Source organism: Lepisosteus platostomus, chromosome 9 (genome assembly GCF_059453375.1).
Source record: "Lepisosteus platostomus isolate fLepPlt1 chromosome 9, fLepPlt1.hap1, whole genome shotgun sequence".
NCBI classification, from domain to species: domain Eukaryota; kingdom Metazoa; phylum Chordata; class Actinopteri; order Semionotiformes; family Lepisosteidae; genus Lepisosteus; species Lepisosteus platostomus.
In genome coordinates this window covers 18682793-18699687 of record NC_142619.1, presented here as the reverse complement: position 1 = coordinate 18699687, position 16895 = coordinate 18682793, and the positions used below count along the sequence as shown (strand labels likewise).

Genomic DNA, 16895 nt, shown 5'->3' with positions numbered 1-16895 from the left:
CTGCTCTCTTTCTTTTAACGGACGTGGTGGAAGCCGAAATCTTCAGGCCAGAAAAAATCCTATTGCACTGGAGGAACACTACTACAATTATATTTCAGCCTTACAAAAGTATTCACCATCTTCCCGTGATTTCCCGTTTTGTTGAATTACAGATTATGTACTGTATACATATTTTTAATTAGATTATTTTTAATAAAAACTTGAAAGTTTCAACAACTGCTTAAAAGCAGTTAAACATTAGTAAAAATCTGCAAAGAAAAATCTGAAAAGATCTGAAATATGCTGTAATTCGACAAACTGGAACATCTTTGGAATGGGGTAAATACTTTTGCAAGACACTGTACAGTATGTACAGTACAGCTGTACTACTTTCAACTGGATACTCTATACAGTATATAATAACACATGTGTATCCATACAATTATTGTTTACATAATCAAATAAGATGAATTGTGCTATCATGTCAAATTATAATACAATACAGTTACTACATTTGTAGATCACAATTCTAAAACAACACAATTTTAGAGTAATTGTACAGTATAAACAATATGAAGTCAGTTCTCATGTATTGTCTCTTTCTTATAATTAGTCTTACTATAGTATATAATCAATTAAGTGGTTATATATGTTCTAGATTAGTAAATAAGACATTTTAAAACGGAAGATCTTTTGCATGATATATTTCCACTTTAATTGTCTTTCACGGTTCTCCATCTAAATCTAGTTGAGGAATCCAGATTTATTTATCATAATGTTACCACTGGGTGTAAATTGCTGTTCTTTGATATGAATGCATTTAAATGTTATTTTTACACTGTACAAATACAAACTGTAGTTCTTGAGTGGGCAAGTATTGATTATCATCTATCTGTGAGGGAAAGAAAAATACAGAGATTCAGAGATCAGTATTCTAATTTATCAGAATTAGATTTGCAAATGATTTGGAAGATTTCCTGCGCTTCTTTCCAGATGATGAAAACACCCCTGGCAGCCTGAAACTGCACAAAATCTTTATGACCGCATATCATTGTAGTTGCACAGATGGAAAAAAAATGCTATGAGACTGGAGATGCCATGAGAAGTGACGTTATATTGCCCATTTAAACAAGCATCATTATGCACTTTGGTAGTTCCATATGCTATAAAAAAGATTAAGGTAATTGTTTCTGAAGATCAAAGGCTGCATTCTGTGTGGTCTTTCTGTTGCTGTAATAGTATGCAATAGCCCATCTTTGAGAAGTAGATAATATCTGACTGACTCTCTTCTATTGCATTGACAAATTATTACTGTTAGCCTTCTTTATTTTGCTCATCCTGATTCCATGATCTCTTTCAGGAGCTGCCAATTTTAGTGTGACTAAATACATGGGCTGTTTTGAGGTACAGATAACCATCCATCCATTTTCTAACCACTTCAGGGGTGTTGGAGCTTATCCCGCCAAGCCACAGGTGCAAAGCAGGGAACTCCCTGGACAGGCTGGCTGTCCATCGCGGGTCACAAGCAGACACACACACACACACACACACACACACACACACACACACACACACACACACACACACACACCAGGGCCAGTTTTCCTAGAAACAAAACTTGACAAGTTTTTTGGACTGTGGGAGGAAACCAGAGCCCTCCAGAGGAAACCCATGCAAACATATTCTTTGCAGATGACACCCCAGGTCCAGAACTGAACCCAAAAGCCCAGTGCTGCAAGAAAGCACTGCTAACCACTGTGCCACTTAGCATCCTAGTACAGATATCAAACAGTTTATTTGCTCTATGATATAATGTCACCTGATAGGATTTCTATCTGTAAGACTGCTCTACTTTCTGGCAACAAAAGAAAAAAATCCAGTCTTACTACAGATTTACTGAAACAATCATTAAAAAGACTACAAGGAATCACCAGCTACAATATGTTTGTACGCGGGATTTCTTTTTCAGATTTTAAATTTTAATATATATACATGATCTGAAAATACATTGCATTTTAGTCAGTTTTAAATGCATTGAATAATTTTGCAATGGTGACATTTTATTAAAATTATCTGTCAGATTTTACAGTGCTCATTAAACAGGATATAAACGTAACATCATTTAGTAATCACAGGTACTTGTTATTCTTCCTAATTTAAAATATTATTTTGTGCAATCTTAAATGTCTTGTTCGTTTTGTTTACCTTGTGTCTTTATTGCCAATTGTTAAACCGGTATGTCACAAATGTGTGAATGATAGTTTTACAGTACAAATGTGTAAACATACCTGTACTGCACTTTATAGTAAATTGATAACACGTGCCTTTTCCATTTCTTGTTTTAGAAATGTCATATGGCAGTGTCTAAGCGAGCACTTTGCATTTATTTATCCCTAAAATCTATATGCAGTACCTCTAATGAGGAAAGAGTTGGTGATTTTTGTGTTTACTGACTCACTCACTCTGCACATCTATGGGAACTTGATCCCAGAAGAAAGGTGAATCCTAACTCTCCCTTCTTTAGGGTTGATCTTCAGTGGTGTTCTGTTATTGCATCAGCTGTTACTTTAAATTCAGTCAAAGTCAGAGTAGAGATAATTTAACAAATAACAAATAGTTTCCCGTTTAGTGGATGTAGATATCTCATCCTTTTAATGTACTGTATGTTGAAATATTTAGAAGCCAACAATTTTGAAGCAGATCTGTTTTAAAATGTCTTTTGTTTTATATCCTCACCCAATTTTGAATGGCCAACAGATTAATGGTACAGCTACATCTCCTACATTGCACAGAGAGGATGAGATGTTTACACATGCTCATCAGACATGCCAACTGTATCTTTTTTTGGTGCTTTTCATTTTTGTAAGCCTCACAGAGCCTTTCTGGAGAGTTAACACTGTGACTGCAAACCTGCAGATACCAAACTGGTCTGAAAAGGATGTTGTTTTGCCAAAAGCTGAGAAGACCCAAGTGTACTTATACCCACCCTATCCCCCTAACCGAGTGGTGTTCTGCTAGTCAACCACAATATTTCAGCAGGCAATAAACAATCATTCATTTGGAAAAACGAACATTAAATGTACTGTAGATACAAAAAACAAATAGGCTATATACACTCATTACATACTCATATACATATATTGCTGTATATATTGGATATTTGGCTGACTATTTTAAACCAAACAATCTACTGTAGATGAGCTGAATTGTCACCTTTCATTTATAAATGCCATTTTGTGAAATGGCATTTGGCACCATGTTCATATTTTACAACTGTCTTTAATGTATTTAAATATAATCTATTTAATATACTGTATAAGTAATCTCTGCTTTCTCTTTATAGTTAAACATTTCTGAATTATGCAAATTTTTATTGTTTTATTGTATTATTTCACGTCATCCACAGTTACCAGTTCTTTTATATTTTGCACCGCTGTAATGTATTAACACTGTATAAAAGCAATTGCTACATTTTATAAATTATTTATATCAAAATCAAAATCCCATCCTTATGGCAATATAAATATGGCTAAATTAATACTAAAAGAAAAGTAATCGCATACATTTAGAATATTATTTCTGTGATGTATATGAATAATTGCAAAAAATAAATTAAAATAAAAAACAGTAAATTAAAATCTTTGTTATTTTTCCTTATTGTATACTGTACCTTAAATGGTCAGACTGAATTCTTGAGAGCCCTGTGAACATTTGTTGTTAGCTGTGGAGGGACTGTTCTCACAAACTGTTTTACCAACTCATTATTAATTTTGCTGCTGCCAATACAACCAACAGAGCATTGTGTAAAGAATGTTCTAAAGGCAAAAACTGACAGCCCAATTAATTTAGTGGAAATGAGAAAATGGGAATTTGAAGCATGATTTAAAAATACTGATAGGGAAAATATGTTTTGAATATGCAAATTAGCAGGTATTGTGAAATATACAGTAAAACCAAATTGTTTAAAAATATACAAACTCTAGAGTACTTAGCTAAGTAAGCTAAGCTAAGTAAAGCTAAGTCAATGTATATCAGCTTCTACTTTTTGAGATTGACCCTGCACTCTGGTTAATTTAAAATGGTAAGAGTACAGTATATATATTTTTTCAAAGTGGTGCAGAACGATAGCCAGTCTCTGTGGAAAAAAGAAAAAAAAAAGAAAGGGTTGTGAATCTGAGTCAATACCGTGTCATATGTATCTACCTTCCAGATTTAAACCTCTTGAGAATATAATGCATACATTGTTCTTCTTTTTGTAAAAATGTAACAAGAATGCCTTTGACCATCAGGCTATTAAATCCCTAGGTAAAGATGGTTAAATTCATGTCTGTCTGGAGAACTTCACTTGCTTGGCTATCTTCGTAGCTCTGTTGTCTCTGGAGGTGGACTGCAGTATCATGTATTCAGAGTTTGAACTCAAGCCTATCAACAAAAGGAGAGAATAATACAGAGTGGCATTTCATGTTTCTCCTTTTAGCTCTCACACTGATTAGCTCCATTGTAAAAGTTGTGTAGATATCCTGAGAGAATTCAAAGCCACTGCTCAGCATGCTAAATTTCACTTTGGAGTTTTATCATACATTTTAATCTATTAAACCCGTAACTTTCCCTGGAGAAAAGAGCTTGGAAAAATTATTAAAGAAATGATACAGTAAGTGCTTAGATTTCTCTTTATACTGTTTCAATTTATTGAGGAAAATCAGAGATTTACTGTATAATTATTTATATTTTAAATAACCCTACACTATATTTTGTTTATTACGGCTTCATGGCTTGTGGACTTCCAGTTTTCAAAAGTTATTAGCTTCTTCCACGCAGTCCATATTATCCTCTAAGATCATAAACATGTTGTTCCCAGGCAAAGATCCTGCTAAAAATACATGCTATATATTCCTTCTCCCTGTAAACGCTTGCTACTTAGGTTACTAGCTATACAATCTAGTGTATCAGATTGTTATTGTAAAGTACTTCTATTTAAGAGGGGCCTGTTGCAGCAGTCTATGGGTTGAAAGATGAATCCTAGTAAATAAATGAGTAGCAAGTGAGCATAGAGAACAGGCAAAGACAGGGTCCAGAATCAAAGTCAGGAAGGAAGTACAGTTCAAACTTGCAGAGACACAGGGAAGGCACAAGTGAATATGTGAAAGCCAAGGTCCAGTGAAGCAATCCAGGTATATACTGTAGCTAAGTAGAACACAAAGGACATCCGAAACCAGAGTCAAGACAAAGCAGGATTGAGAGTCCAAAGTGGAACAGACAGAATGTGGGAACAAGCAATTTCCCAGACCAAACTCTATAACAGAGCACAGAGCAGTGCTAGTTTAGACCAGTCTGCTTCACCGGGAGGAAGTGGATGACGTGATCACTCACTGGTGAACCAGGTTCCTGTCTAATTGCATTTTCTTGGTAAACAATCTGATTGACAGGTGGAAGAATCATGACTGTTTGTCGCAGTAGAACTAGTCGAAATTGCAGCTCTCCGGCAAGAACAGTAGCGCTCCTGCAAGAGCAGGCATAAGAATTGTACCGTTCACACAGTAATTTAAAACAATAGAACACCTTTATTTATTTATTTTAGTTAGAACAATAATATTATAATTGTTATAATAAAAATAAGTATTGTTATAATACAGCAATCAACAAATTAAAAAAATATTTTTCATTTATTACACAAGTGTGTACAACAGTTTTTATCAATATTAAATATAACAGTACCAAGTTACACATTAGTAGTACCTTTGCAACACATGCTTACTGTAACTTTTTAAAAGATAGTATATCATTAGTGCATTAGCAATCATATATAAAAAAAAATCCCCTAAATCCAGAAAACTGTGGATTAACTTGTGCTCTAAACAGAGCTATTCTTGAGTTATCCTTGTATGGTAGGGGTGGGAGTATATTCATAGCTAAATAAGACCTGTGTTTTGGCACATAACACCTCTACATACTGTAGCTACTCATATAACACTCTACTAATTAATATTATTTGGAAAGGGGACATAGTGTACTCTTGGAATAATTCACATTTAATCAATAATAACCAATGGTATTCCTAAAATTGGCTTAACCTCTCAGAGACTCTCGATTATTATTGACTGTACAAAGTACACGTTGTGTAGGAAGCAACAGGGAGTTTTCTTCTTATTTGGTACAGAAGATACTGTACATCATGATACGACTGTTTATGAAAGAGGGTCTGTTTTGATATGTGTATGCTGCAGAAATAAGATGGCTGGCATTACTACTGAAAAAAAATATCCTTGTTGTTTGGGGTCTGGCACATTCTTTCACTTGGTTCGATAGGCCTTTGCCTTTTATGTAGCTGTTCTTATGGGGCTACATGCATCTACAAATCAGGTTCCATGGAGCTGGGAAGGGGGCTGTGTGGTACTGGAAACTAGTGGCAGACGATGTTAAAGCACTATGACGTTCATCATTCTCCTTCATGTTTTGATCACCTTCTCTGTGGGATGGGGCAGGGATGGCACTGGGGGGGGCAAGTTGTTGGGTTTTGGGCGACAAGAGTCATAATATTTTCATAGTTTTTCTTTTCTCCCACATAAACATGTACATTTCGATTCGAAACAAAATTAATAATATCACAGCAGCACTGTTGGGATACGAATACCCCTCCAACTGTGCTGGGTATTCATTTAATGAGATTTCTGAAATGAGCATAGAGTTTTTTGTAATTGATCGGCTGATACAGTATAGGGCTTTTGCTGCAACTGCAAAATAAAACTTAGATTAACCAAACAATGTGTAGCAAACTGTGAATGATAGCAAAAATATGAACTTGCTTTGCGTATTTTCTTTTATGAGATATGAAAACAAAAGCTCTTAGCTTAGACTTACTGTATATTTTAATGATTTAGCAAATTTTGCATTTTTAAATGAGTTACACTTTACTGCTTTTTTACCGAAAACAAAAAGTTCTTATTCATGGTCCTGAAAGTGCCAGGTTCTGCATGAGCCTTTGTGAAGGTGAACAGTGATCATTGTTCTTACTTGAATATTAAACATATTTTTTTTGCTCAGCATGTTTAATGTACAATTTAATACATTATAGTTTCCAGATTATTGCAACAAACAACAAACAACAACAGATGAAAAAAAACATAAAACAAACATCTAGCTGATCTAGTAGCCATAGAAATGGGAGTTAATAAAAAGTGATGAAAGTATGGATTTTTGTTTTTCTGAATTTCTGATATTTTCTCACTGATGAAAGATAAAACCTATGCAGTCAACTATATGCCCATGGGTGAGAATACTTGACAAATGTCTGCTGTAAAGGACCTTTATTGGTGGTACTATATGTGTTTTTTCTTTCTGTTCTAAATTGATTAATATTTATTCAAGCTGGGTCAAGCAATAGGTTCCTTGCCAACAAACAGTGTCTGGGTATGACATGCTCAAGGATAATTGAACTACATTTCACATTTGTATTAATATTTCTTGACACAGTATGGCTTGTGAGACAAAAATGCAGTAGAGTACAGAAAGCGGCCTTCTGAAAGAACCAGAGAAAAGATGATTGCTTTTGCCCTGTGAGGAAATTATGATTTTTGAAAACCCATAGCAATATAAGGTTGGAAATTACCTTTGCTTTTTCAATGAGTTAAGGGTTGAAACCTTTTGAAGCTTGAGCCTGAACCTCACTTTACAAAGTATCACAGAAACATGACAAGCTATAAAAGATGGAAAAATAAATATTTATATATATATATTTAATATAATAACATTACTGTAACATAGTACACACTGTACCAAAGAGACGGGAAAGATAGAAGAGGAGAATATGCAGTACTATATATCAAAGATATTTATGATCAGTAAATCTAAATGTAAAGGAATCAAGAGTCTCTAAATCTATACGGGTCAGAGTCTTCAAAGAAGAGGACTATGTTATAAAAAAATTAAGATGCTGAGTAGAATTAAACACTTTAATGAAGTTAAAATTTAACAGAATGTGCAGGACAACAAATAGATTTTATGGGAGCCTTCAAGTTTCCCCACATACACTGGCAAAGCCCAAAATCAGTGTTAGCAGTGAAAACTGAAATGGTAGTCATCCTTAATGACTGTTTTTTTCCCAGTTAGTTGGAACACGTACAGTATACAAGGGGCTCATCAAATGTCAAACATATAGACCACAGGTCTCACCTGAATTTGAGGTGAAAATGTTATAGAAATGAATATATTGTATAGGTCCTTTCAAACAATCAAGACAAACAGAAATGAAAGAACCAATAGATAAAACTTATTATACAATTTTATAATTTGAAGATTTGATGCCAAATCAAGTTTACAGTTTCACAAAAAACAACTTTGAAGGAATGAGACAAGTAAAAAGGGATAGGCTGTTACGATTGTAGTCCCTCCCCCTTAAGGGCGCTTTGGCTCGTTCACTTTTTAGTTGATTTTGTGCCAGACTCCTGAACCAGCCGAGTCCAGGACCTGGAGCGCCTGGTTCTATTATAAAAAATCATAGTCATAGGGTAGCAACAGGATACACTTTTGATGGTACACCAGTCACAGACACAAATATACATCAGAGCAGATTTCCTCAGAAGCCAATTAACCTACAAGTATGTATTTGGACTGTGAGTGGAAACTAGAGCACATGGCAAAACCCCACACAAACCCAGAGAGAACATGAGAACACACAGTTAACACTCCAGCTCCCTAACTCAAAACAGGGACCCAGCGGTGTGAGGCAGCACTGCAAACCACTGTGCCAACCTGCCCACCCATAATTACACTTACCCAATGAAAATGAAAACAGTCTATGAACCATTATCCAGCTAATTTATTTTTTGTAACCATTTTCTATTATTTGAAAACAGTATGATTTGACAAGTATTATTCATCTTACCACTAGTGGTAACACCCTCCTTTCACAACCCACGAAGGTCCCTGAAAATCTGGATCAAACTCTAAATGGGTTTCATAGCACATTTATGGTGCCCCTTGCTTCTCCTTGGTCCTGCACAGTCCCCTCGCTGGAACAAGGGAGAGCTGAATATGAATATATAGTAAAGGTAAGGCCCCAATAGTGCCAAGAGAGGAAATGCAGATGCCCCAGGCTTGGGTCAACCAATGCTTTAGCAGGCATACTGTAATGCCACCAAGCCTTAACCATTTCTGCTTTATAGCAAAAACAAGTAAAGTAACTTTGCTCAATAAAATGAGTAGCAGAAACTGTCACTAGAGTTGTGCAAAGCTGCTTCCAAAACAGTTACTCCTTATCTTGTCATTTTCTCACCATATGAGAAATTGTGCCTGTTGATCCCTGGATTCACGGTCCTTACAAAGGGGTATATTTGAAACCCTTAAAATGAATTAGCCAGTTTATCATTTTATGTTCTACAGTGATGTTATCTTTTGTAGAAGAACTCTTACAGTGCATACAATCACTATTGAACAAATCCTTCTAATTCTAATGCTAAATTTTGAGTGACTATAAGAATGAAAGCCCTTTATAAGCTATTGCAGAGCTATTGCAAACATGGTAGAATGGTTTTTAATATGGTATATCTGATTTCTGATCAATGGGCAGCATAGTATGCCAGCAGCCATATGACCTTGCAACTCACAACTGTCAACCCACTGAAGCTAAGCAGTACCTGGATGGGAGACCTCCTGGGAAAAACTAAAGTTGCTGCTGAAAGAGGTGTTAGTGAGGCCAGCAGGGGGCGCTCACCCTGTGGTCTGTGTGGGTCCTAATGCCCCAGGATAGTGACGGGGACGCTATGCTGTAAAAAGGTGCCATCCTTCGGATGAGACGTAAAACCAAGGTCCTGAGTCTCTGTGGTCATTAAAAATCCCAGGGCGTTTCTCGAAAAGAGTAGGGGTGCAACCCAGGTGTCCTGGCCAAATTTCTCATTGGCCCTTACCAATCATGGCCTCCTAATAATTTCCATCTATGAATTGGCTTTTTCACTCTTTTCTCCTCCCCATCAATAGCTGATGTGCGGTGAGCGTTCTGGCTCACTATGGTTGCCGTCATATCATCCAGGTGGATGATGCACATTGGTGGTGGTGGAGGGGAGTCCCCATTACCTTAAAGCACTTTGAGTGGAGTGTCCAGAGAAGGGCTATATAACTGTAAGCAATTAGTATAATTAATTATAATTATAATGGCACAGTGATTAGCATTGCTTTGCTGTCTCACAGCATGATAGACCTGGGTTCAATTCCTGTGGTGTTACAGTATCTGTATAGAGCTTGTACTGCATGCTCTCCCCATGTTCATGTGAGCTTCTGGTTTCCTTCCAAAATATAAAGATATACTGGTAGGTTCATTCTGGGAAAATCAGCCCTGGTATATGTGTTTGAGTCTGTGTGTACCCTGCAATGGACTGGCGTTCCTTCCACGGTGTATCCTGATTTGTACAGGCTCCCCCATGACCCTGTACTTGATAAAGCAGTAGAAAAAGGATGTGCACGGTGGCACAGTGGTTAGCATTGCTACCACACAGCACTGGGGCCCTGGGTACAATTAATGGGATGTGATCTGCAAGAACCATGTTCTCCTCATGTTTGTGTTGGTTTCCATAGGTGCTCCAATTTTCTCCCACAGTTCAAAGACTTACTAGTAAGTTAATTCAATTTTAGGAAAATTGGCCCTGGTGTGAGTGTATGAGTGTTTGTTTCTGGTTGTGCCCAGGATGGTTATCCTGTCCAGGGTGTATCCTCCCTTATGCCATTGTTTGCTGGTATAAGCTCTGCCTCCCCCATGACCCAGTATTGAATGAAGAGTTTAAAAATTGAAGGATGTCTGATTAATGCATGATGATAGAAAGTAAATAAATACAAAAGCTTCTGTTTTTTTTGTCTCTGAAATTTTAGTATTTGTGTCATTAAGTGTCAGACACATAGACCACAGGTCTCAACTGAATTTGAGGTGAAATGTTACAGAAATTATTATGTTGTAGAACTAATCTGTCCTTAGAATCAAATAATTTAATTTTAAATGGCTGATTCGCAGTCACTGATGAAATGCACAAATTTAAAAGAAACAGAATGTCCATTTCTGTCTGCTTTTTGCAATTTCTACCATCATCACAGTTCAAAAGGCATGAGACTGCAAAATGTTTTACTGCTGATTGATTGGGGGTAGTAGCAATTTTACACATAACCTCGAAAACCAAACCTTTATTACTGAGATAGATTCACACCTTTGGTAACCATGCTATAAAATAATCACAGCATAAAGCGTGTGTAGTGTGCATATGTATGAGCTTTGTAGCCATGGAAACGCTGGTGTGCCTTGTAGTCTGAAACATAAAAAAGTTGTCAATGAATGTCATGCACTGTAGTTGTGAATAACCAAAATGTTCCAACATTAATGTCCATTGGATACAATTTGCTCCTCAGAAATTGTGGCATATATTGTAAAATTGTCTGTTTATCAGGATGGCTAAGATTTGGTATCTACTGTAGTTCATGATCATTTTCTTGTTGACTTTGATACATTATTTCTTCCTCTTTGGAAGAGGAAGAGCATTGTGCTGCTGATTCTGCAGTCAGTTGTGTGGAAAAGAGTGCTGTACACTGCAGTTACATCCAAACAGATTATTTCAACAGTCTTTATATAAATATAATTTTCAGTGCCATTTTACTCTTGGGGTCACATTTAGAATTGCTAGTCATAAAGAATGATTTACCTTTATCTCATAAACCTGAAAAACTTACTTATTCTTAAAGTTGTGTATTTCTAAATCCAAAATATCTTTAAAAATATATAAAATGCAGCCTATTGAATTGTACATGAAGAAAATAAATAATTGATGAGATGAATGAAAATGTTAGTTTTAGAAATTTTCTTTTAAAGAGATAGATAAGACTTTATTGATCCCCAAGGGAAATAGAGGTGTTACAGCAGCCCAGCCCAAGACAAGCAAAAACAGACATCAGAATAGACTAAAAATTATAATAAGTACAGCAATACAAAATACAATAAATAGAGTAAGGTGTGTGCAAAATATGCTAATAGTCACTGTAAAACAATAAAATATGTGCAAAATACGCCTACAGTAGGTACAGGTATATACAGATTGAATACAGTATATACAGTATATTAATGCAGTGTCCAAAAAGTACATTAGTGCAACATGCTGCCCATAGACGAGCAGATGAAGGGCTAACAGTCCTAGCCTGGGGCAGTGTTATACACCCTGACAGCCGCCAGGAGAAAAGACCTGCGGAAACGTTCCCTTGAACACCGCAGCTGGAGCAGTCTGTTGCTAAAAGTGCTCCGTTGTCTAATAACAGTCCCATGTAGTGGATGAGAGGCGTTGTTCATGATGGCTGTGAGCTTGGTCAGCAGTCTTCTCTCCGCCACCACCTCCAGGGGGGTCAAGGCTCAGCCCCAACACAGAGCCAGCCTTCTTGATGAGTTTATGAGTCTATTTACATCTCTTGCCATGAAGCTGCTGCCCCAGCACACAAGATGGCCGCTGCCACCACTGATTCCTAAAAAATGTGCAGCAGTGTTCCACATACACCTCCTAAGAGCCTCCTAAGAAAATATCTGTCTGCTCTGACCTTCCTTGTACAGAACGTCAGTGTTAACAGTCCACTCCAGCTTATCATCCAGGTATACTCCTAAGTACTTGTAGGACTGCACCACCTCCATGTCCTCACCCTGGATGGAAACAGGGTTCAGCAGAGACTTCCTCTGAAAGTCTATGACCATTTCTTTAGTCTTGCTGATGTTTAGCTGGAGATGGTTAAGATGACAGCACTCCACAAAGCTGGTAATCAAGCTCCTATATTCCTCCTCCCTCCACCCTCCCCCATTAATACACCCCACAATTGCAGAGTCATCCGAAAACTTCTGCAGATGGCATGCCTCAGAGTTGTAAAAAGTGAAGAGGAATGGAGCAAGGACAGACAGCAAGAGACCTTTGTTAATGATTTTTAAAGGGCCTTATCTGCAAAATTTCAGGGGTAGAGGCAATCTGGAGCGTTCTAGCTTTACCCTTTAGCAACTTCTGTTGGCAAATATATGAAGCACAAATGGAAATTAATATGATTATTTCATTTAGTGGGATCACCCTGAGTTTCTTTCATTGTTTAATCTTGCACCAGTCATGGTGCCAGTGTGGTAATTACTTTCCTTTATCACTTTGTATGTAAGGTTCATTCGGGGCTTATTCGCTGCAGAGAATCATTAAAGACTCACTTTGTCCTTCTTATCTTATTTTAGTTGCAGAATGTTCTTAGCTCTGAGGTACAAACACATCATTACAATATTTCTTTCACTTAAAAAACATTTGATTCTCCTACATACAGAAATATAGCATGTTATTTTTTTATTTTGAATATAATATTTAATTCTAATTGATGTGCTGATTTCTGTAAGTCAGTAATCAAATATGTATATATACTGTATCATTCACTACATTATACAGTACAAATCTACAGTATTCACAGCTACTTATTGTCAACTCCAATGTTTTATTTCATCACTAGTAATGTGTTTAAATTTTGGTTTCTTAGCAAGGCAGACTGTAGTTGATGTAGAAATTGTCAGGCATTGTTAAGCTGATTTAAAATGGAAAAGTAGTATGTAATTATTCTGCTACTTTCTTTAGTAGACTGCCAATTTAAATTAATACTATTAAGCTGCCATCACTTGGTCACAAAAACAGGCACACCCTTTCATTAGTCCATCTTCACAGTCTGTTAACCTAAAACCTTTGAAATACTCCTCACGAGGACTGTTTCAAATAATTAAGAAAGTAGTTTGCAGGTGAAAATCTCAGTAACTGTAAGGTATTTGTGAATTTGAATAATCAATGAAAGATCAAAAGAATAAATGTATATACAGACGTTTTTTGGCAATTCTTAACATTGTTTATAGATCAAGTTAGTTTCCCCTGACAATTACAAAGTCTTCTTGATAGCTAGTTCTGGTGGTTGATTAATAGTAATATTCTTTTGTTTTGTCAAACATTTAGCTGCATAACAACAACACATATCATAACAAACCACTTACCCAGCAAAAGTAATAGATTACTTTTTTTGGTGGTATCTGTTTATTGATAGTGCACCACAATAGTACACTACAGCCACTTGATATTGTAGCACAGGCTCCACAATGTGGCTGCAGTGTGCAAGTGCTTTACGATCATCTATGGAAAAACACATTTGCCCTCTTATATTAACAATACAACTTAAGGAACATGTATTGTAATTAGTTTCAAAACAGGGTTCCTAAACTGAATTTCAGAAGTACAACTATGTAGCGGTTAGAATTTAAACAAACTGCACTGCAAAGTCATATATAAGGACAAAGAATTTTTTTTTTTACAGATTACCTCTACAAATGAATTAATGAATGGGTAGGCAGTCATTGACACAGCCGCTAATTATTATTGAAGTGTGTTTTCAAAGCCCAAGATACATGAAAAAAAATGTTTTTGTTGTTTAAGAAATAGAAAGGATTAAAGTTGACCAAAGGAGGTAAAATTAAAACTATGTTGTAGTATTGCTTCTTTTTTTTAAGAATCACTGCACATCAAGATCACTCATGAAGAAGCAATAAAACTTAAATAAATAAATCCTGACCAAGGAAAACCAGGAAGATAATATGCAACAACCCAAAACATATGGCCATTAGAATCTGTTCAGATCTTTTTCTGTAATATTTTTCTTCTCTCAGTCAAGTTTAGCATTTCAAAAGGAAAGGATACCATTTAGATGAAGTGCCAACCTGTCACTTATTTTCATAGCCAATAGTTTAGAGTGCATAAATAACAGGGACAGGCTTTAATAGAAATCTTAACAACTCAAGTGTGCAGTGAAAAAAAAAACAGTTAACACAAGCTGTTTTATTTTGGTAAGACTTTGCCACAGGGATATGCTTAAAAAAGGTTTGGAGGTTTTGTGAAGTAGAAAACTATAGTACAGTTAACTATACCATATATAATATAGTTATATAACAACAACAGGATACCATCATCCATTTTTTAACCTCTTCATCCAACTTGGGGTTACAGGGGAGCCAGAACCTGGCAAGCACAGGCACAAGGCATGGTATAACTGGGACAAAATGGCAGTCCATCACAGGGTAGTCACACAGACACAGACATGCACACACTTACACCAGGGCCAATTTTCCCAGAAGCAAATTAACCTACTGTATCTGTGTGTCTTTGGACTGTGGGAGGAAACTGGAGTAAATCCACAGGAACATGGTGAAAATACAAAAAGTTCACATAGCTTCCCAGGAATTGAAACTGGGTCCCCACAACTGCAAGGCAGCAACGTTACCCATTGTACCACCATGATACCCAACTAGACTAACCATGACTATACTAGCATTGTTAAAATTACAAATAACAAATGCTATTATTCTTACCATCATCACACTGTTGAAATAATTATTCAACTTGGACAATAAATTGCAATCTTTATTTTTCTCTTATAGAAATGTTTGAAGTTCAATGCAGAAGCCCCAGTCTGGTCCTCTAAGCAGCGGATATTATGTACTCTGAATCAGAGTCTGAAGGATGTGCTGAATTATGGACTCTTCCAGCCAGCATACAATGGAAAAGCAGGAAAATTTTTGGATGAAGAACGACTTTTAAAGGAATACCCACTGCCCTCCATCACCCCTGTTCCTTACCTTGAGGTAGGTAACCTTCTATTCTTGTTGGACTCTTCTTGAAACCGTTTCTCAAGAATGGTTTCTTAACTTATTGATGCAGTACATTAGGTGTGGCCATTTTGGACATTTGAACTATCAAAGCTACTTCTCTTTTATGTCATGTGAGTTAACTGATGCATTGAAAAAACACCATGCTGACTGACTAGTCCCTTGTGTGAACATGTTCATTGCTCAGTGCCATCTGCTTGCAATTGAAATAGTCCCTTTAAAATGTTAATTTGTGATGAGTCTTGCCGGTAATTTCTTCATTAGTTCTTTATTGATCTTTCTTGTGAATATAAAGAAAAGTTGGGCCTTTCTCTTCAATTCATGAAATAGTGCATAGCTTGGCAATGAAATATTTTTTTTGCATACACAAAGATAAAACTAAATCAGATGAATAAACTGATCAAATAAACACAAAATACAGTTTATTATACTCTGTTCCCAGGGTATGAAATGTTTGTAAACCTGCCATGACAATAGTAGCTCTGTAGTTCTCAGCTGCAGCTTTTTGCCTGAAAAATACAAGTGCAGGAAAGTATGAAGCTATTGAAGGTCATTAGATGGTTTAATGAAGTTGATTAAGTGCAGCAGTTTTCCATTATTCTTAAGGGCCTGTGTATAAACGAGCATGGCAAACACAAATCCAGTTCTTCTGTTGGAGACCTGGACTGCTATTGTGGAAGGAAGAAAAAGGTGAAAAAGAATTGCAAAAACCCTTTTGCAGTGAAATGTTGCCTTGAGCAGTCAGTGAATTCATTAGGTTATAAAGGACTTTTTCCATTTTCATTTTTGTAAAGAAAACATAATAATAAGCATACTAGGTAAATCAAAAGATGTTAATTCAGATATTATAAATAGCTTTGTCTCAATTATGCAAAGCAAGCCATTTTGGTAAATTTGATAATATTGTAAGAACATCTCTCTCAGAGATTGATCTCATAATTGCTAATCATAACCTCCACAACAGGCTTGTGAAAGTAACCTATTCTTTGAACCCAAAGGGGCTATCATAAGGTTAAACCATAACATGGCTGCAGATAATTGTTCAATTTCATGACATGCATAATGGTCCAGATACTGGTACATTAATCAAATGTTTAGAAGTAGTGTGTTTCACAGTAGTCCTTCAGCAGACAATATATTTAATATAAACATAAGTTTATCTACTGACAAAAGACTTTTGTTTTTATCTAGATGACCCAAGAGGCCTCCTATTGTTTGTAACCTTTTGTTTGTAAGTTCATAT

General features: G+C 36.2%; 1 protein-coding gene across 3 annotated transcripts in view; it reads left to right on the top strand.

Annotated features, from left to right (window-relative positions):
- The window catches only part of shank3a (SH3 and multiple ankyrin repeat domains 3a), a 666415-nt gene that overhangs the window by 216595 nt on the left and 432925 nt on the right, over positions 1-16895 (top strand). For all 3 annotated transcript variants that reach the window (XM_088647094.1, XM_088647093.1, XM_088647091.1), the window contains exon 6: positions 15425-15628. In XM_088647094.1, the coding sequence (XP_088503220.1) occupies positions 15425-15628 (204 nt within the window). The remainder of the gene's footprint in view (positions 1-15424; positions 15629-16895) is intronic.